The following is a 21,378-nucleotide window of genomic DNA, read 5'->3' on the forward strand; positions in this document are numbered from 1 at the left end:
CAGTATTTTGCCACAAAAGACTGACCAATACATTAGGTTATGCCATGGAAACATCTCAGACATCTCAGTGACTTCAAACGAGAAAGGTATTGTCCTGCACACTGTATGTCCTCAGTGGATGTGCAGGCAGCCTGTCATTGGGTCCTGGAGGCACACAGGCTGGTGAAATGGCCGCCATCTCCAAGCTAGGTAGTGGTTACACCAGAGAGAAAAGAGGGCTTTCTGTGCATCTCATATTAGAAACACTCTGCACTAAAGCTAAGAAAGATGTTATTGACTCTATAGCTGGGAAATATAGACTGCTAGAGCACAGAGAGGGGTGGAGCATACTTGGTGGAGAGTTTGGGATTTACCCCTATATGCTAGCCCATGCCTTTATAAATACAATCATGTCCGTCCTTGAATTTCCCTTGAATTTACCATGATCTAAAACATTAACACAGGGGCTGGGGTTGTGGCTCAGCGGTAGAGCACTTGCCTCGCACGTGCGGGGCCCTGGGTTGGATCTTCAGCACCACATACAAAAATAAACAAGTGAAATAAGGGTGTTGTGTCCAACTACAACTAAAAAATAAATATTAAATAAATAAATAAATAAAATATTAACACAGACTTGAATAAAACTGTCATCATTTTGTAGATAACCACATCCATCCATGTAGTCTGATACCGTGTGCCCTGCCATGGAAATATTACTTACCCAGTACTTTTTTTTTTTGGGGGGGGGGCCAGGGATGGAATCCAGGGGCACTTGGCCACTGAGCCACATTCCCATCCCTTTTTTATATTTTTTTTAGAGACAGGATATTGCTCAGTTGTGAGGGTCTCATTTGAGATGATCCATGGACTCCCAGAAAGTGTTGACATTCTGCAAAGACTGTGAACATGCATAGAATTTTCTATGATTTTATGTCTTCATAAGGACTCTTTGAGTCAAGGATACCTAAATGCAATGTGTGTATTCCCAGGGCAGATTTCAGAAAACAGTGGCCAGTGGCATGTAGCCAATTAGATTTGCTAAACTGAGTGTTTCCATTTAACTTTTTCAAGTGATAATTCAGTGTGCGTGGGTTCTTTTGTACATACTGAGCTCCTTCTTGGGAGGTCATGTCATTTCTGCCCTCCCCCTTCTTCCTTGCCATACTCCTTAATCTCCCACTGCACTGAGCTCTGAAATGGAAATGCCCAGAGGTTGGGTATCTAACATGTGTTGTGTTGACAATGGAGAGAAGAACCCGGGTCTAGACAGAAGTGAAAAAGGGGTCAGAGACCCATAGGTTAGTTTGGCAAAGTGGACAGAGTTTGGATCAGTCACAACAGAGACCATCTCCTCTAGAACTCTAGGACAGGTGCACATACCAGTCTGACAGTTGCAGGTGTTTTCCTTCAAACTAGTGGCCAGGTTGGAATGAGTGATGACATCAGAGGCTTCCAACCTTCCTGATTGGAAGGGACAGACTCTGTGAACCACTGGCAGTGCAGTGGGCAACAGTTTGTCCTCAGAACTGTTCCTCACCTGATTTCTCCTGCTTGGAGAAGAGCAAACACAGTCTTATTCAACCAAATTCTGGAAGAAGGCTTTGCCTTAGTAAGAACCTAGGTTTTGTAGAAGGAAGACAGAGTATGGGAGAACTTATGGCGGATCAACAAATCTCCCAGTCTGGGCAATCGCCTTCCCAGCGGAGCACCTCAGAATCCCACCTGGAAGTGGTGGTAGATGATGAGGTCCCAGGTCCATCAGGTGAGGGAGCTAGAGTGAGAACTGATTTGACATGATGACTGGTAAGGAGGAAGGAAGGGGTAGAGAAGCCAGGAAAGGTAGACTAAGGAGCCCACTTTTGAAGTTTGAAGTTCCTTGCCATGGGACAAGGAAGTCCACATGGATGGAAAATCTGTAGAGAAAGGAGTTGGGTTAGAAGATGAGATATAAGCATAGGAAGTAGGTAGAGGAGATGTAAAAAGGGTCACTCCACCCATGGAAGAAAGTGTCCATAATTAGGAAGAGTTTTGAGGAACAGGGAGAAGGGACACTGGTAAGGAGAATCAGGGGCACATTTTTATCAGCAAAGGGGAGAGGTTGAACAATAGCTCAGAAGAAGGTAACAGTTGAAGGTCTGGAGTGGGAGGTGAACTGGGATCAGATGATGAAAGGATGAATTCCAAATTCAGGAGCTTGACTCTGCTTCCTTTACTCAGCTCTGTGGGTAAAACCCTGCCTCCCATGTCGGTCCTCGAGGAAGAGAGAGTGGACCTCAGAATCTGAGGGAGACTTGGAGGATGATCTCCCAGGGATTTTTGATTCTATACTCCGGGTAGAATCTGGTCTCCTGCCTGAGACCACTGGCATAAAGAGAAAGAGAGAGTCCTCCACTGAATCTGAGGATGAGCTGGAGGATCTGGAAAGTGAGCTAAATCACCCCTGGGATGTGGAGTCACTGTGTGACCACAAAATAAAACTCAAAAAACGGCGCATGGACTTGGTGCAACCAGAGCACCATGAGGTTTTCAACAGGCTTCTAGGTAGGGAGACACCCAGGTAGCGCCCTCCAATCCTGCTCTTTACACAAAGAGGGAACTTATAGCCACTGCACTTTTCCAAAGAGCCCTGCTATCCCTGAGATCCCCATTCCTGGAGGACTCAGGACCCATGTACCCTGTGAAACTCTTAGATGATGGATGATTACATTACACCTGAAAAATGACCCTGCTTAGGATCACAGAGCTTGGTTCCAATTGTCCTCACTGATTGCAGACACTGTGGCTGTAATACATTTCATCCTCCCTGAGAGGTGGTTAACAGGACCATGTTCACACTGTTGTAACTATCAAATGAGAAATGACCTAATAACTCTGGTTCTAAGGTTATAAGGGGGGATGATGGGCCCCTACAGTTTAAGAGAAGCTCTTACTCATACAGATACCTTTCTGTTACACAAACCCTCACTCAGTTGTTTCCCTGGGGGAGTCTCAGGTCCAAGCAACTTTCCCAGGAATGTTCCTGATCTCTTCCTATCCACCTCTATTGGGCAACAATCCCACACCTTCTCCAAGGGAGGTCCTGTTCTCCTCTCTGCTCTCTATCTCCCATTGAAGCCTCTCCTGGTTCCCAACTAACATCAGTGTTCTGCTCACAGAGGATCCTGTTGTCAAAAGATTCCTGGCCTGGGACAAGAACCTGAGGGTGTCTGACAAGGTGAGGTTGTTTTCCACTGGGAAGTGTTACTGATCCAGCACAGCCTGGAAGAGGAGGGATTTCTAGCCCCATGGTCTTTCCCTCTGTCTCCACATAGACCCAACAAAATGTGCCAAGTCCTGGCTCCTTTGTGGCTTGTCACATCTCCCTTCAGGACCTAGCAGTTTCCTGCAGAGAGGATGGGTGGACCTTGCTTTTTCTTGGGGTGCTTTGGGCTTCAAGCCCAAGTCCACAGTCTTGCATGGCTACCCCCTTTTGCTTGTTGTCACCTGAGGTTCTGGGCTCCTCTCCTCTTTGCTCTCCTTGGGACCCCCCATTCTCCAGCTTACCCAAGACCCTCCTCACCCAGCTCACCTACATGCCTTTCCTCAAAAGGTCCCCTCAGAGCTGATCCTACAGTACACACTAAGCCTCCTCTTCCCCCGACTGCTCAGACTGTCACAGGTCCTTCCCCAAACCAGCAGGTCTCCTTACTTGGCGACCTTCTCTTAGGGGCACTCTTCACCCCAGACTCCCATTCCTCTGTCCCCTCTTTCCTCCTCTTCCAGGATGTGACCTCTCTCCGTGTTCTTCCTCTCTCTCCATCAGTACCTCCTGTCTATGGTCATAGCTTATTTTAGCCGAGCTGGCCTCTTCTCCTGGCAGTACCAGAGAATCCACTTCTTTCTGGCCCTGTGAGTATTTGGTCTCCTTCATCAATCAGGACTCACTACCTGGGAGGGTAGGAGGGGAGCAGAGGGGCACTAACCTTTCTTTGACTTTTAGCCTCTTTGTCCTGTTTGCTCCGTGTACACGAGATCACAGCACTGTAGTATAGTTTGTTTTTCTTTTCCACACTTCCCTAGTCAAAGCAAACACACATGCTCCCTAAAGGCCAGTTGTTAAAGATTCAAGGAAACCAAGGAAACACAAAGCCCACCTGAGAGGAGTGGAGGAAAGCATGGGCACCTCCTATCCCTGGCAGAGACTGGAGGTGCAGCCACATCTGACTGCTCTTCCTTCCTGTATCTATACCAACCTTGCTCTGTTTTCTGCCTCTGGATTTCCAAGACAGATGCCCAATTCCCAGCCTGACACAGGTCCAGTATAGGGTGGTCCCCTCTGGTTCTTCATACAGGAGTCTTCTCACATTTGTGGCTCTTTCTACACACCCCCTGAAAATTCTTCCAAGATGGGTCCAACCACCCCTTAGGCCTCTCCCACAACTGTGTTGCTCAATGCTTTCTAGAAAAAGGCTGGAGTCCTTCAGAAGGTGTGTGTCTGGCAGAGTCCTCTGGACCAAGGTGTGGTCCTCCATAACACTTAATAGGGCTGGTGCAGTCCTGTCTGAAGATGGTCCTCTGGGAGTCCATTTGGGAAGCTGACTCCAAGGGCAGGTCCTTCTTGGTTGTGCCTCTAAAGAGCAACCTGGTTTCTTTCCCCAGCTACCTGGCTAATGACATGGAAGAGGACAACCAGGCTCCCAAACAAGAGATCTTTCGTTTCCTCTATGGGAAGAGCTACGCCCAGCGTCCCCTGTTCCACAAACTACGCTATCAGTTCATCTGCTCCATGGGCTGGAACACTTGGGTTTCCAAGGAGGAGTGTGAGGAGGTGAGTGGTGCTGTGTGTGCTTGTGGGGGGAGAGAGATGGGCTGACTGGAGAGACACAGGAAGGTGGGTGGCTGCAGGTGGGCTCTGGGGAGGAGAAAGCTGTGGAGGTTATGCACGGAGGGAAGGACTTCCCAGCCACTCTTCAGTTTTGTTTTTTTGGTTAGTGAACCAAACGTGTATCTCAATTTACTGTATAACATCTAACAAAAACTTTGTGAAAATTTACCAGGTATACATAAGTGATTCAATAAAAGAAAGTCCCAATTCAAGAAAATGAATTTCATATCTGAAGAAAAAGTAAAGTATATTAAAAATGTAAAGCCAAGTCTAATTTCTATGCAATAAGGGAAGTATAGTTTTAAGCAGATTTAAGTGACTTCATTTTAGTATAAATTCCAGCAGATTTAAGAGATTTTTAGACATATATCTTTGGTCTTTAATATATATTTATGTATAGATACATCTAACAATTGTAAATTATGATTTATTTTAAAGGAAGTGGATAAATGAGATGAAAGGAATCTTTATACCAGATTAAAATTATTCACAAAGTGTAACATTTTATGGTGAAATATTTTTTTCATTTGTAAAATATCTGGACAATTAATTAATACTTTGGAGCTAACTAGAATTAGTTTAATTATTTGTCTCAAACTCTGGGATGAACTCTTTTGTTTTAAACAAAAATAATCCAAAACTATGTATATGCCAGGCTTATCATTATGTAGAAACTGTAATAGGGTTTCAATGATTAAAGATGCATCTAACCCTGTAACTAAGTTGTTTTGATGGACCCAAGCAGAAACATCACTAACATTAAACCATTATTCTACTCAAATCAGAGACAATGATAAAGCTTGTCTCTTAATAAATACAACTTTTAAAATTTTATTAGATGGGACACCCAAAGGATTGTATCTGCCAAAGCACTTCCAAAATTTTCTACACAGCTAGCATAATTTACTTATCTAATATAAAATAGGAAAGTTTATTCAATTTTTATTTGAAAGAAAGCTGAAAATATGATGTCCCATGCCTTATATTATATATAATATGCTCCTCATAAGTGTCGTCCATGTTAGTAATAGCTGATATAATGTTGTGATATCCGTATATGGCTACTTCATTTGTCACCAGGCTAAATAAATCTAATAATTACACCTTGCTGTGTCACCTCCTTTGTAGTTGACAGAACTTAGTTATTAGAATCAAGCCTCTCAACATTGTAGTTTTAGATATTTGCAGACTGTTGAATCACGGTGACTAGAAAGTCCAAATCAAGGTGAAGTAATTTTAAGGAGTGGAAAAATAAATTAACCATATCTTCAAAACCCTCAATATCCTGTAAAGTCATCAGCTTTGGTGGGGGCTCTTTTCCTTTCCAGATTCAAGCTTATAATCCGGAGCTCTGGGTGTGGGGCCGAGATCGCGCCCTCATGGCCTAGAAGTCCTGGAACTATGGAGGCCTGAGGGGAGGGACAAAACTCTGCATCCCTGGCTTGATGACAGAGTCAGTGATTGTCTATTCAGGATGCTCGAGGACCTAGCTTCTTGATCCACTCCTGTCCACCCCCACCCACCGCCACCCTCTGTAGATGGTGAAACAGTCCGAATCTCCAAGTCAGCTTCATGGTCTCAAACCACAACCATTCAGATGACCCCCTAGAGGTATGCTGGGTGCTCTGAGGCTGCTCAGCCAGACCTGAGAGAGAACAGTTTATTACACAGGATGTGTAAAAATCCTTAACCCACAGCAATTGTGCCCACATTCAGCTTTGATGAATGGTTGATCTTGGTCTAAAGTTAATATCCTTTAGCCATGAATCTCTCTCTCCCTCTGTAAATTCTCTTTTTAACCTCTCCTTTTAATTCATCTTGGGTCACATATCCCTTAAGGATACCAAGCATGGAGATGATTTCTTTATAGGATTGTCACAGTTTTAGTAAATACAATAAATGTTATTTATTTTGAACTATATTTATTTTCAAGAGTCTTAAGATAGATATTGTTTGGAAAATTGTTTTTCCTTATTAGTTTTATGATGAGTGTTATAATAGGTTTATGTACATAAACATTTCTTTGGAATTTTTAATCTTTTACCATTTTATCTACTAATTTTATATCTCAGTGCTATTTCCCCATAGTCTTATAAAGTTTTTATTTGATGTTCCATCATCATTATTGTGAATATTGTTATTTAACTTGCGTTGACATGTTTTTCTGTCATTTTAAAGTATGTATTGTAAAGACCACATGTGCTATGTGCTTTTGTTTTGTACTATGTGCTTTGGAAGAGCATAGCACAGTGCATTGTGTGGAAACTGAATAAAGTTGAAAATCTTCTTACATTAACGATGCATATGATCATGTCATTCTGCATTGTTTGGTTTTTGTGAAATGAAACTGTGGTTTAACAGGGTTGTTGTTAATTGACCAAATTTCTTACCTGTGGAGGAAAACACCTCAATTATTTTTCATCTTGGAAAACAAGAGAGAAGGTTGCAGAACTTTCTAACTAGAGACTGGAAGCAGGAAACACAGGGAGGACATTGAGAGAGACAACACAGGAAGAGTGAAAGAAAATTCTGGGAGAGCTGTATAACAATCTTAAATGCAAAATCAAAGAGAGGCATCTCAACAGGAGATGCCTTCATGGTAATGGTCCAAGGAGGGGGACACACAGGGAATGGTAGACTTTGCTACTGGAGTCACAGTTTGAGTCTTTTCCAGAACCTGTTTTCTAGTTTTACATAACAGAAGGAAACCCAAAGGGTCTTGTTGAAATAGAAACTGGTGAAGGGAAATGAAGGTACTAGGGCAAGTTGTGAGAAGAATGAGATGATAGGAAGAGCTCGAGCTGGTAAATAGATAGGCACAGAGAGGAAAGGGCTAACAGAGTAGGCACTGAATGACTGCAGACAAGCATCTTGGGAGATGGGAGCTTCAGAGAATACGGGAGCAGCTGTGGAAAGAAGCAGGTGAAGCAAAGTATCAGTCAGAAGGAAAACAAAGCTAAAGAGAGGTGGCAACAGAGCCAGTGATGAGATGTGGTACGGGGTTGGAGAGGCAAATGGAGATGATGTGAAGAGGCTGGAAAGTACCTACATGCAATGAGCTTAAGGCTGGTTGAATGAGGAAAAGAGGAATGGTGGTTGGGTGAGTGGAGCAACTGAAGAGGTAAAATTCCAGGAAGGAAGAAGTCATTAAAGACAGAGACTGTGCAATACAATTCTGATGCTTATCAATTGCATGGAGCTCACTGACACAGGTTGAGGGCCCCCTCTATGCTGCCCTGTCTTCAGAAACCAGCTGTAAGCTCTGGGATTCCCAGACCACTCGCACTTCTAATCAATGGTGCATAATTGGGGATTCCCATGATCCTATTTTGTATAACTCTCTATAACATCTCACTGAGGTTAGGAGAGCATAAATCCTACATTTACTGTTTTATCTTGTCAAAAAGGACACAAATTGGCACCAGCTAAAAGAGGCACATGGCTGGAGATGAGCTTCCCAGGTTGGTCGTATACATCCAATGACCTACTGTATAATTCTCTATAGTATATCACTGAGGCTAGGAGAGCACAATCCTATAATTACTGATTTGTCATGTAAAAAAGGACACAAATTGGGACCAGCTAACAGAAAAGGCACATGGCTGGAGGTCTAGGAGGGTCTGAATGAAAGCCATCATGTCCTTAGGATGCAGCATCTTCAGAGGACATGGATGTATATGACCTACCTAGGAAGCTGACCTTGGTTTCAGTGTCCTGAGTTCTTACAGGAATTTCACTAAGCATTTGGTAGGAGTGGGATGAGCAGAGCAATAAATCAGACTCAGGTCCTGCCCTGTGGGTACTTACTATAGAGTGGAGGTGAGTGTCCAGGAAAGAAGACAAGGAAAGGGGTGTGGATAGAGACCGGGGAAATCATGACATGAACTACACAGCGTGAGGGTGGCACCAGGCAGCGTCAGGGTCTCCAGACTGGTTTTGTGTTCCTGATCACTGTGTGAGAGGTGCCCTTCAGAAGTCACTGCCAGGAAACTCTCTTGATGAAAGGCCTGTCTTGGGTAATGCTGGGCAGGCAGGCACCGGACTCCAACTTTTGGACCCACCAAAAGGCTGTCTTTCTGGACCCACCTAAGTCAGCCTTCCTATTCTCACTGTAAGACCGATTTCCTGGCCACTCCAGAAGTCAGCATGCAGAGCTCACCGGAAATCCATGTTCCAGGGCTCACGGCAGGTACCAAGGCAAGTACTAGAACTCTATTTCCCAATTGATAAAGACCTCCAGACTCATTGAATGCATGAAATTTCCTAATGTAAATACTATCCTATAGTCTTATCATGTGTTCATATTGGGGGATATTGCATGAATGGTACATTGAACCTGTGTGTACCATTCTCACAAGTTTCCTTGCACCTGTAAGTATTTTGAAATAAAAAAGTAAAATATTCCAACCAAGCATTTATCTTGACTGAAATTCCCCCAGCCTGGAGAGCATTGTTTAATTCCCATTTTATGCATCTTTGGGAAAGACTGGTCTTATCTATGGCAGATCAGTGGATTCCTAGCAGTAGGGGCTGGGTCGTTCCTTTTTGAAAAAGTCGCAGGAATATCTCATCATTATTTTGGCAATAATTAAATGTTAAGTTAAATTTCCCCCCAATTATCAAAACATTGACATAAATGAATGCTTTGGTCGTAAATATTAAAGATAACAAGTTGATTTTCAAAACAAAATGAAAATTATATTTCCTGATTTTGAAACACTGAGATAGAGCTTGGCAGGTAGCAGTGACAGATAAGCTGTCTTTCATTCAGTCCCCCTTCTCCCTTTTAGTACTACCACCCCTATTTTATTTTTCCTGCTTTCCAGTTGGTGTGGCGTATGATTAGTTTAGGCAAAAAGATACAGGAGAGCAAAGAATCTGAATAATCATAGGAGAGAACTTGAGTGTATGAGATTAGCTGAAGTGACAGTGTCCTTGGGTGGCCTGATGGACTCTTGTGTCATTCCCGTTGCATCTTTCTGATCTTTAAACATTTTGTCCCTATAAACTGCTGCCACTGGTTTTCTTCCTTCCTCTGTGTCTTCTGATGTCCTGTGGCATCATTTTCTCCTTATAGAAAATTGTGGTTTCCTGATTCTTTGCTCTTTTAATTTTCTCATCTTATCTACTTTGTATAAGTTATTATAACATCAAACCCTTTGCCCTCCTACTTTTCTGCTTTTAATCATTCTTAACACGGTTTTGAATTTCTCCACATTCTCTTTCTCTAAGAAAGCCAGCTGTTCCTGTGACCCGAAACTACAGCTGTCCTCTCCCCAGCTCTGCTCAGCCTCCACTGCAGCTCTGTATGTTCTTCGGTTCCAGAAGCCTGGGTGCTCCGAGTCTGCCATATTCTTGTCTTAATTGCTCCTGTGTTCTCTTCTCTGGGAGTCACATTCCTTCTGTCATCACAATGCATTTCCAAAGCGACTCCCTTGATGCCGGGTTTCTGTTCTCACGACTAAAAGGCTCAGGGGTCACTCCAGTTGAACTGGGCTGACTGGGCCGCACAAAATAACCACACAAGAGACACCAATACCTTTTTGTTTGGGATCGCTGTGATGGCTCCTCTGACCTTAAGGGTCCGCAGGAAGAGAGAGAGCAAGAGCACCGAATAGAAGCTATCCAAATGAGGCAAGGGGTCAGGTTTCAGGGGGCTGAGTCTATCTTCATGATGTCCACTGTCAGCAGGTTGACTGACACCTGGGTAGGCCACACCCAAGGGCACAGTAAGAGAAGGGGACACACACAAGGCACTTCCATGGAAGATTCTATCCTAAACTGGGCAAGGGGTTATATTATAAAGGAACAGGTGAGCGTAGCTTCACCCGTGGGGCTGTAGCAAGACACACCCATGCACGAGACACCGACCCTTGCACCCAAGAAGGGTGGGGAAAGCTCTGCCACATTGCTGTGACTGAGCGCCTCAGCACCCAGCCGGGGAGTGTGACCCAGTCATCTGCAAGGTTGGTCTCCCACACCTTGATTTAATTTCCTTCTCAGCTTTCCGTGGCCTCCAGCCCTCTCACTTTCTCAGCTGGTCCATATCTTCATCCTGGGAGTGGTGTGAGCTTTCCCCCTTCCCAGTGACCTCCCCTCTCTTCAGCTGGACTCACTGAGGCTTCTCTCTGCCCCTGGGCTTATACCACAGCCTTCTCCAGGATTTCCAAATGCTCCCACCCTGACCCTGTAGCCTGGCCATCTGTTTTCTTGCCTGATCTGGGACTGGTAAATACATACACCGCATGCATCAGTTTCTTGGGTTACCCATTTTCATTCAGTTCTTCTTCAAGGTGCTCATATGTCCTCTTCTACCCATGTCTGCCATCCTGAGTGGACCTAGAGCTACTTCACTACCTGTGATTCCTATGTGTCTCATAAACAGGATCTGTTTCCAAGCTGCCCTCACCAGACCATCTCTCCTCTTCATTTTCTAGCCATTTCAGTGTCTGCAGAGCCTACACTCCATGCTGCTCTTCAGCTATCACCTTCATCCTGCTTCTGATTGCTGCCCATCTCCTGGAGCTCTGTCTTAGTACATTATTGTTGCAATAAAGAAATGTATGAGGCTTGATATTTTATTTAGAATAGACATTTATTTACTTACTTTTGAACTGCCAAGGATTGAATCCAGGGCTACATGCATGCTAGCAAGTCTTGTACTACTGAGCTATACCCCCCAGCCCCCATAAAAATTATTGGATTGATAGTTCTGGAAGTCTAAGAGCAAGGTGCTGGGTTACTGGCAGCCTCCTGCTCCATAATGACATCACAGTGTGGAACAGAAGTAAAAAGGGAGCAGGCCAAGTGCAAAAGGGGTCAAATACATGTGGTAGACTCCCTACTCCCTCCAAAATAACAACCTGTTCTCATAACTCAGCATTTGAGACCTGCATTAATGCCTTCTGAGGTGAGTGTCCCCATGATCTAATTACCTTCCATTTGGCACCACATATAAAAGGTTCCACCACCTCAATACTGCCACACTGGGGAACAAGTTTAGGCACTTGGACCACTGGGAGGCACATATCTAGTTTCAGTAAGCTGTCTTCCTTTGTTCCATTTCCTGTGACTCCTTGGCTTGGATCGATTTGCTATCTGCATTACCCAGTATTTGAAGTTTTATGGGTAACAGGGAGAGGCTATAATTTAGAGTGGGGCACTGGGACCAACACTGAATTTAGGATAACAAGCCAATTCCAATTGGGGAGAGCCAGCCACACTAGAAATGTCACCACATGATGAGGGGAGGGTGTGAAACTTTGGCTACATATCAGCCAGTGCTCCAGGAAGCAGAGGAAGGCTAGAGATTGGGTTCTACTGCAAGACAACTGAAACCCCATGCCTCCCTAATGAATTCCAGTAAAAACTCAGGCCACTGAAACCAAGGTGAGCTTCCCTGGTTGGTGAGGCACTGAGCACATCAATGTCCTGGGAAGACGATGCATCCTGAGGACACAAATGCTTTCACTCGGGCCCCTCCCACACCTCATGCCATGTGTCTCTTTTGGGGCTGGTCCCAAATACTGTCCTAACCTTGGGGATCCCCGTGAATAGGAAGCTTCCAAGCAAACTCCACTCACCTCCTCCCCAGCAGGTTCTCCACACCTTGTCCTCTCTTCTCAACATCCTCCGTCCTCTGGTGAGTCAAGGTCTCTGCACCTCAAAGAGTGTTTCCCCTCTGTGACCACAGATCCAGTGACATCCTTGGGAAAAACAGAATGAGCGTCAATGGTGGACTTTGGTTGCTTCTGCCCAACATGGATTCAAGGGTCCAGTTTGCTGTCCCAGCTGAAATAAATTTAAAAGGAGGGAAATATATATGGAAAGTCCATGTTTAGGAATTTAGATTCCTGAGAGGCCATCCCAGAGACATCCCAGAGACAGCCCAGCTCTCTGGCCAGATAGGGAGTGTTCAATCCACAGAGAAGGAGGGGACATGGGGTCAGCAGTGTCCCTGAGCAGAAAGGACAGGATATCTAAGGCAACTAGAGGTCACAGTGCAGAGAACTAGAGAGAACTAGAGAGAGGCGAGTTTCAGAAGGGAAGGGGCACAGCAGAACTCCCCACCACAGTGTCTTAGGCTGGGGCAACTGTGTGCTGTTGACTTCCAACCAGAGCACACAGGCAGTGGGAGAGTCTAGGGCAGGGGACCAGTGATAGGTGTTTCCTGGCAGTGATGAGTCAGTGGGTGAGATGTTCCCTGCAGGCCAGCAGGGACTCTCTTGTGTTCAGCACTGGGTACCCCCAATCTTCTACCAGGCTCTGTCACAAAGGGGACTTCAGGGACTCCAGGTAGCTGATGGAGTAGTGATTACATGTTACACACCAGGGAAGAGAAGGCATCTTCTCAAAGAGAAAATCTGGGTGGGGGAGCAGCCTCGAAATGCCAAACTTTACCAACATTCAGCATCTGAGGCCCAGCCATGTGGACTCTTCCCTAATGGAGATGGAAACTGTCAGAGCAGAATTGGGGACTCATAAGTGAGGGAGATTCAAAGGAAGTGGGGGTTCACACAGATTCCTTTCCTCCTGTGGTCTAAGCTTTAGGTTTCCCTTTCAACATGTGGAAACCAGAGCAGTGCAAAGCCCCAGCCCCGTCATCTCAATCTGCATGGGGTTGCGCAAAGTGTCTTTAAGGTTTTGGCTGATGAATAACACAATGCTGCTGCTGGGTATTCTGCAAAGTGCATCTAGAACAACAAGAATTTGTGATTCTTGGGCTGGGGTTGTGGCTCAGCTGTAGACCGCTCACCTCACACGTGCGAGACCCTCAGCACCATATACAAAAATAAACAAGTGAAATAAAGGTGTTGTGTCCAATTACAACTAAAAATAAAATATTTTTTTTTAAAGAATTTGTGATTCTTGCCTAAATGTGGGCATCTGTCAAGTCAGATGTGGGAGAACAAGTGCCCAAGGATGCACAGTTTGAGCCACCTGACCTTGTTAACTGGCTGATTAGACTGCCCTGGCTCAGAGTGGCAGATCCTCCCTGGGGAGGAAAAGCTTAGAAAAGCACACACCCTTCCCCAGTCAGCATCAATATCAGCAGGGCAGAAAAGTCTTTGCTTTGCAGAAGGACACAGAGGGGACACATCCCATACTCTATTTGCCTCTAGAGGATTTGTGTAGAACTCCACAAATATGCTAGGATTTGGGGTTCCATTATGGGGTATGAAGTTTGAATCAGGCCCTTTGGCCTGCCACCTGGGCCATGGTAGCTAAGTCACTTCATGTCTCTGGGCCTCAGTTTCCCTGTCTGAAACATAGTGATGAAGTGAGAGTTTCTCTGCTTCTACTGGAAGGTGGGATTTTTGTAGTTACAGGCCTCTGAAGCCAAAAAATTCCATTTCTTCTCAACTCCCATGGAGTGGTGTTAAGAGTGGCAGCTCTCAATGGTGGGTCATGTGCCTAGTATTGCAGCAGACCCCACTGCTCACTGCAAATTTCTTCTTTCTGAATTCTTTGTCATGAATTTGAAGAATGAAAACCACAGAAGAGGATAAGTGAGTGCAAGAGCAGAATATATTCAAGTGTGAACAGAAGCAGAACTCCCACAGGGCAAGAGGAGACCCAATAGGATTGCTACTTGGGAGTGTGCTAGTCTAAGGATTTATACAGCACTTGGGTGAACACACTGGATGAAATTTATGCAAATCAGTTTTGGAAAAATACCAATGCTATTGGTTAACTCTTGAGACTGAACTTCCATTCAGGTCTGCCTTACTTCTGTTTTCTCTCTACTGGCCTGCAATCCCAGCTTCCCAGGAGGTTGAAGTTAGTGAATCCAGGATGCCCAGGTGTTCAGAACTGCAGCCCTGTGTGGAGAGGGTACCTGTAATGGTCCAGGGCCAAGTTGCAGTGGGGTGACAGGTTGGCATCCTCTGGCTTGCCTCAGTATTGCCTCACTGTGCCTCAAGCCAATTTTGTCATAGCAGGCTCTGGAGAGCTATGGTCTCTGTGGATACACATTCCCTGGGATATCTGCTTGCACTTAGCTAGGGGTAGCAGAAGGTGGTTGGCAATGTGGGTGGGCCCTGGTGTATTCCAGCTCACCCTGGCTATTGCTTTGCTATTCTGGGACAAGTACATGGATTCAGTGGCATCTGCAGCTCTAAGTCATAAGGCCTAACTGACTGACAGAGGTACAGCAACAGGTAGTGATAGACTTTGGTACACAGCAGCTGCAGTTGTTAAGACAATTAACAGGGGAGAGATTGCAGATCACAGCTAGGACCTTCTTTTGAAGGTTTTTCTTTCAGAGCTATCACCATGGCCAAGATGTTGGGTTGCATGTGGCAGAGAGAACTGGGTAGGTCCCTCCTCCAGGGCACCCTTGGCTGCTAGGAACACATCTTCACCTTCAGTTTTGGGCTCCACATAAGAAGTGGGTCTTGTGCAGAAATGACCTGGCAGAGCAGAAGGATTTAGGTGGAGGCTGACAGTGGGTAAGAGACTTCCCCTACTGATGCAGGAGGAAGAATATGGCCACACAGGCTTCTCAAGAGGAGTTGTTGTCTGGTCAGACATCTACGAGCAGATCCTAGAAAGGAACACTACAGAGTGACGCCCCTGGGCAGTGAGCTTTACAAAGATCACTTCCTGTGTGGGGTGCTGAGTTTAGGGTCAGCCCACTTCACAGATAAGGAAATCAAGGCTGGGAGAAGTCACTTGACCTGCGCATGTATCAGAGCTGGACACTGGTAGAAGCAGAGATTGAATTCAGGGTTACCTGGCCTGATACTGTATTGAAAGAGACTGGATTGGACGTGGGGAGCAGGACTTGGGAACCTGCAGCATGGCTGCTGTCCTCTAGGGCTCTTTATTGTCAGAGATCAGACAACACAAGAATGACCCAGCCGGGGAATGAGGAGGATCAGCGGTGGGCTGGCCAGTGTGCTTCCAGCATTCTAAGGGCAGGTGGTCCAGCTGGGCATAAATGTGCTGGGCTTTGGAGAAGAATGACAAGCTTCTATCTGAGACACTAGTGTGCCATGCCCTTCCCCTGAGGCTGGCATCCCGGCAGTGACTAGAGGAAGTTGGGCTTAGACTGGCTTTGCCCCAAGCAGGCTAGTTGGCACATCTGGGGTCCATGACAGCTCCTTCCTAACTGCTCAGAATCAGTACTGCTGGCATCATGGTCATGCTCTGCATCAGCCCATACCTGAGGATCTGCTACTAATCCTGTGGAGTCAGCCTCTCTTCACTTGTCCTGCTTATAGCTTTAGGAGCACTCCTCCCTAACATGTGGACACACAGCATCTTGCTGAGATGAGTCTGGGGTGGTCCTGGGACCTGCATTTCTAACAACTGCAGGGTAAGGCCAAGGCTGTTGGTCTGAGGAACTTGCAAACACTCCCACAGCCTCTATGCTTGGTCTGTGTCCATCTGTCCTTCTAGTATGCCATCTGGTTATCTCCCATCCTTCAAGGCCCTTCCCTGCCTTGTCAAACCCTTCTCCATAGCATGAGCCTACACTCCTGTTTCAGCCAGCCTGACTTTTTGTAGCTGAGATACATGCTTACTCCTACCACCCATGCCAGTGGGCCTTGCCTGGTCAATTTACAGGGTTCTGGTGTCCCTGCAGAAGTCCATGCCTCCCTGAGTTTCATTTTACAGCAATTCCCATCCTTTGTTTTTGTTTCCTTTTCTTTTTGCACTGGGACTGAACCCAGATGTGCTCTACCACTGAGATACATGCTCATCCTTTTTATTTTAAATTTTGGGCTCAAACTTGTGATCCTCCTTTCTCAACTTCCCAAGCAGGTAGGATTATAGGAGTGTGCCACCCAGTTTAGATTATTCTTTACAAATATCTACACCCCGGGATGATAGTATTCTTGAGGGGATTTTCTTTTTCCTCTGCCAGGCCCCACTGGGACAAAGATGTGACCCTTCTCTGGGCAGCTCTAGGACCCTCAGGGATGCAGTCTTCATCCCTCTCAGAATACGGCACCTCAGATTGGCAGCCAGGATCATACTGGCTCCTCGTCTCAGGAGCAGCGCAGCTCTGTTGCATTGAGCTCCAATCCTCCTGGTTCCTCAGTAGGTTTCCGATGGATCTGAAGTTTACTGGGGTATAGTTCAGACAGGAGGTTCTTCCTCATTAGTGTATCGTCTGAGTTTGGGGGAGTGTGTCTGACACAGCCATCCCTGGTCACAGAAAAGGAGCAGTCCTGCCCCTGAATTTCTCAGTGGCCCTGCAGCCAATGCTCCCCTCTGGAGGTCTTGGATAGTGTCTGTGATCTCACTGTTATCTGCTGAGGGGAGGGGTGGCTTACCTCCCTAGGTCAGGGAGCAGGGTCCAATCCTGTTTGGTCACTCTGAGCACCATCCCATTCATCAGTCACAGTGAGACCCCTCCGGGCTTTCCTGGCCACTCTCCCTCCCTTGGGCTCTGCATTGGTGGTGTCCTGGCTTCCTCAGTTCTGTCCATGCCCACACTCCTGGGGAGTGAGTCTTTATCGTGGCTGTATGGGTGACCATACACCTGGTCCTACAGTTCTGGGGGTCAGGATTCTCCCTGGGCTGAGGTTGAGGTGTGAGTAGGCTGCATTCCTTCTACAGGCTCCGTGAAGAATTTCCCTCCTGCCGTCTAAAGCTTCTGGGGGAACCTGCATTCATTGGCTTGTGGACCCTTCCTCTATTCTCCAAGACAGCAATCAGCTCATGTCTTTCACTCTGACCTCTGGATAATGCAGAATAATCTCCCCATCTCAACATCTGCAATTGTACATGCAGAATCTCTTTTGCCATATGAGGTGCTATGTTCACAGGACCCTGGAACATTGTGGGGCTGTTTCAGCTGCCTATCCCTCCCTGAGGCTATTGTGGCACGTCCTGAAACCCATTTTATTAGCCCAACAGCCTTGTCAGTGTCCCTGCTTGGCTGTTGACAGATCTCAGTTCTGCCAACCAGATCAGCTCCCATGACCCTAGAAGAAACAGCAACCCGAGAAGTTACTAGCCCACAGGTGCATACTACCTGACTCACAGGCTCAGCCACAGCCCTAAGACCATAGCATGTGGCTGCTTTGAGCTTTCATCTTCACAGCAGATGTTGCTAGCTCATATATGGTTTGGAAAGGGCTGGTCACAGACAGGAGAGGACAGGGCTTGCCTGCCCTGAGCTGGGGCGGGGGATAGGTCCCAGCTACCTCCTGACTTGCAGCCCTATCTCCCCAGATGGCATCCTGTACTTCTTGAAGAAAAAGCTGGGTGGCACACTGTATGTGTGGGTCTCATGCTGTCCTACCTGCACCCCCATGAGACCTGGAGATTGACCTTCCCAGGTTCTTCCCAGGGCAAGTGAGACAGTAGAAGACTGGGTACTTATATATGATGGATAATATCAACTCTCTCCTTTTGGAAAACTTTTTTTTTTTTTACTTACTATTGTAAGTAAAATAAAAATGCTATACAATTAATACAAAATTAAAAAAAAATAGAGAAAAATACCTAAGATCTAAAGAATGAGATAGTAAAAAAAAATAGCCTTTAAATTCCAAGAATTATCCTGTTAAGAGTCTCATTTTAAAATCGTAGGCAATCTATGTCCTCATTTTTGGCTCAAAGGCAGGTTTTATAAAGTAATTAATTGTAATAGTTCTCTTTTGCAGATAAATGGCGCAGATCTGTAAAAACAGTCCCACATAGCTGGCCCTCCAAGCAAAACAGAAAACAATACCCCCAGACTGTCTCCTGGAGAGCTGGGACCCTCAATAAGAATATGTCCTAACACTTCCATCCTAACACTATCCAAAGTCCCTGGGCTTGAAACACCTAGTGACAATGCCTACAAATGCTGCAATAATGCAGTATGCCCACAGACAAAAAGTAAAAGTGGAGTGCTTCAGATCAAGGTTCCAGGAAGACATGAGGCACTGAAGAAGACACAAAGCTATGCAAGCCTTGGAAGGCATCTGCATTTGCACATTCACTTTCCACTTGAGATAAAGAAGCAGAAGTGGACCTGGGCCCTGTAGTAGGTGCCAGGTGATGACCCCCTACCAAGGAGCACAGCTGTGTTGCAATGTTCTCACCAGTCTTCCTCGAGTGACCCAGAGTCCTACATCAGGTACAGCCACTGACAGCAGAGCAACAAAGATCACAAAATTGTGGATGTTTCTGGTTCCTGCAGCCATTTTCTATGGCTATAAATAAGCAAGAGCTCCTGAGGCTCAAAGGTAGAGGAGAAGAAAGAGATGTCTCCTCATTAAGCCAAACATGGTAAATAGCAGCCCTCATCTGTCAAGGGCCTTCTCTATGAACACATGATAGCAATGAGAATGAACTGTTTCTAGTTAAACCTCTCACATGGGGCCAACTACAGCACTTCATCTCAAATCAAAAAAAGAGCCAGGCAGAGTGGCACATGCCTATAAACCCAGCACTTGTGAGGCTGAGGCAGGAGGATTCCAGGTTCAAGGTCAGCCTCAGCATCTTAGACCCTATCTCAAAATAAAAATAAAAAGGCTTGGGGATATGACTCCGTGGTAGAATGTCTCTGGGTTCAATCCTGAGAGCCACGCACACATGCACACACAGAAACACACAAAATAATAGAAAAAGAAATGACTACGATAATATCAAGAGTATTCCCAACAAATACTTGCTCATATATACTTATAGAAAAAGAGGATCAACCTTTTGAACACAGATGATAGAATTATATTTGTTCCAAATGCTCCCTCTACAACTTGTGATATTTCTTTTGTAGAGAAATATCAACCCAAAGCTAAATACATTGTCTTTATGCTCAAATGATGAATTAATTATTGAGAGGTGACTAATAAAACAAAGGCACAATGGAAATTATACACGTACCAAGAATTACCAATGTGTTAATTATTTTAAAAAAGCAGACTTGAAAGTAAAATTTATAGGGAAAAAAACCTCACTGATTCAGTGAAGGTAACACAAGTAACAGTTAAAAACTGCAAATGGGTCAAGTTGATTAAAAACTCAATTTTAGGACTGAGTGGTAGGACACTTGCCTAGCATGCAAAACATCTGGGTTCCATCCAAAGTACCACACAACAATGATGATGATAATGATAATAATAAATTAAGTTTTAGAACCTCCTCCTTTCCCTGAACCCTAGTCCTCAGTTACTTTTTCTAGAAATAACAAGTAGCTGTGTCTCCTTCTATGCAAAGTACGTAACAATACATATTTTATTCTGTTTAGAAGACCAGCAAATGACATATGATGTCCTGTACCTCAGCCCACACGAAATCACCCTTTACTGTTCACAACTTATTTTCTCTTTCTTTTTTCCCCCACCACTGTGCAACCTGTTTCAGTGCCAGCAGCCTAAAGGCAGACGTCAGGCAGAGCTTCTGGGCTAGTGTGCCCCAGGCTGGGCACTATCAGAGGCACAGGGGAGGGGCCTGCCACAAATCCATATCCAGGAATCACTGTCTCACGTAAAGGTGCACAGCAGACCATGAAATGGATGAAGCAGGTTCACCTAATCAGTGACCTTTGGACACACATAGTGTTTTCTGATGTTTTATTTCTAGGAACAGCACCATGATGAAGATCCCTACAAGAGCTCCTTTGTACACGTCAAATATATAGGAAAAAATGGGTGTATACGATCCCAAGGGATTAAATTAATTTACTTTCTCACCAACAAAATGAGCTGCCTGAGGGCTGGGGACCTGGCTCATGGCAGAGAACTTGCCTGGCATGCAAGGGCCCAAGTTCCACCCCTGGCACTGGGGAAAAAAAAAAAAAAGAGCTGCCTATTTCTACCCAGCCTCACCAGTGCAATGTACTAACAGATTTTATTTTGTAATTGAAGCTAAACATTTTATACATTTGAAAGTCATTTGTTTTCTCTACTGCTCGTGTTGTCTGTCTGTCTTTCTACTTCCTGTGGGTTCTCTTCGTAGTCACTGTAGAAGACATTATATGCTAAGGACACTGCTTCCTTATTTAAGATGTTACAAATACTTTTTCCTACCTGGATTTTTTGTTTGCTTCTTACCTTTTCCACAGTATTTGTTGTTCTTGTTTTAGATATACATGACAGTAGAATGCATTTTGACATATTATATATACATGGACTCTAACTTCCCATTCTTGTGGTGTAGAAGGTGAGGAGTTAAAGTGATCATGTATTCTTATATGAACATAGTAAAGTTATGTTTGATACATTCTGTTTTCCCTATTCTCTCACCCCCACCACTCCCTCCCTTCCTTTCACTCCCCTTTGACTAATCCAATGAACTTCTCTCCCCACCACCTTATGTGTTAGCATCTACATATCAGAGAGAACATTCAGCCTTTGGTTTTTTGGGATTGGCTTATTTCACTTAGCATGATAGTATCCAGTTCATCCATTTACTGGCAAATGACATAATTTCATTCTTCTTTAAGGCTGAGTAATATTTCATTTTGTATATATACCACATTTTCTTTCTCCATTCATCTGTTGGTGGGCATCTGGATTGGTTCCATAGCTTAGCTATTGTCAATTGAGCTGCTATAAACACTGTGTGGTTGCATCACTACAATATGTTAT

General features: G+C 45.1%; 2 protein-coding genes and 1 long non-coding RNA gene across 4 annotated transcripts in view; 2 read left to right on the forward strand and 1 right to left on the reverse strand.

Annotated features, from left to right (window-relative positions):
* LOC308652359 overlaps window positions 1-12,668 on the reverse strand; it is a 475,946-nt gene extending 463,278 nt beyond the window's left edge. The window contains exon 1 of the long non-coding RNA XR_014022771.1: window positions 12,427-12,668. This is a non-coding gene — a long non-coding RNA (uncharacterized lncRNA). The remainder of the gene's footprint in view (window positions 1-12,426) is intronic.
* The window catches only part of ZNF12 (zinc finger protein 12), a 1,264,586-nt gene that overhangs the window by 1,084,279 nt on the left and 158,929 nt on the right, over window positions 1-21,378 (forward strand). The window lies entirely within an intron of this gene.
* On the forward strand, window positions 1,776-3,939 carry LOC308652262 (putative speedy protein-like protein 3; the record flags this gene model as incomplete). Its single annotated transcript, XM_081300036.1, has 4 exons — window positions 1,776-1,782; window positions 2,197-2,520; window positions 3,135-3,193; window positions 3,782-3,939. 4 exons carry the CDS (start codon window positions 1,776-1,778, stop codon window positions 3,869-3,871), a joined length of 480 nt encoding a protein of 159 aa, XP_081156162.1. The 3' UTR covers window positions 3,872-3,939.

The sequence above is a fragment of the Spermophilus citellus genome (genome assembly GCF_964194105.1).
Source record: "Spermophilus citellus genome assembly, chromosome: 6".
NCBI lineage: Eukaryota > Metazoa > Chordata > Mammalia > Rodentia > Sciuridae > Spermophilus > Spermophilus citellus.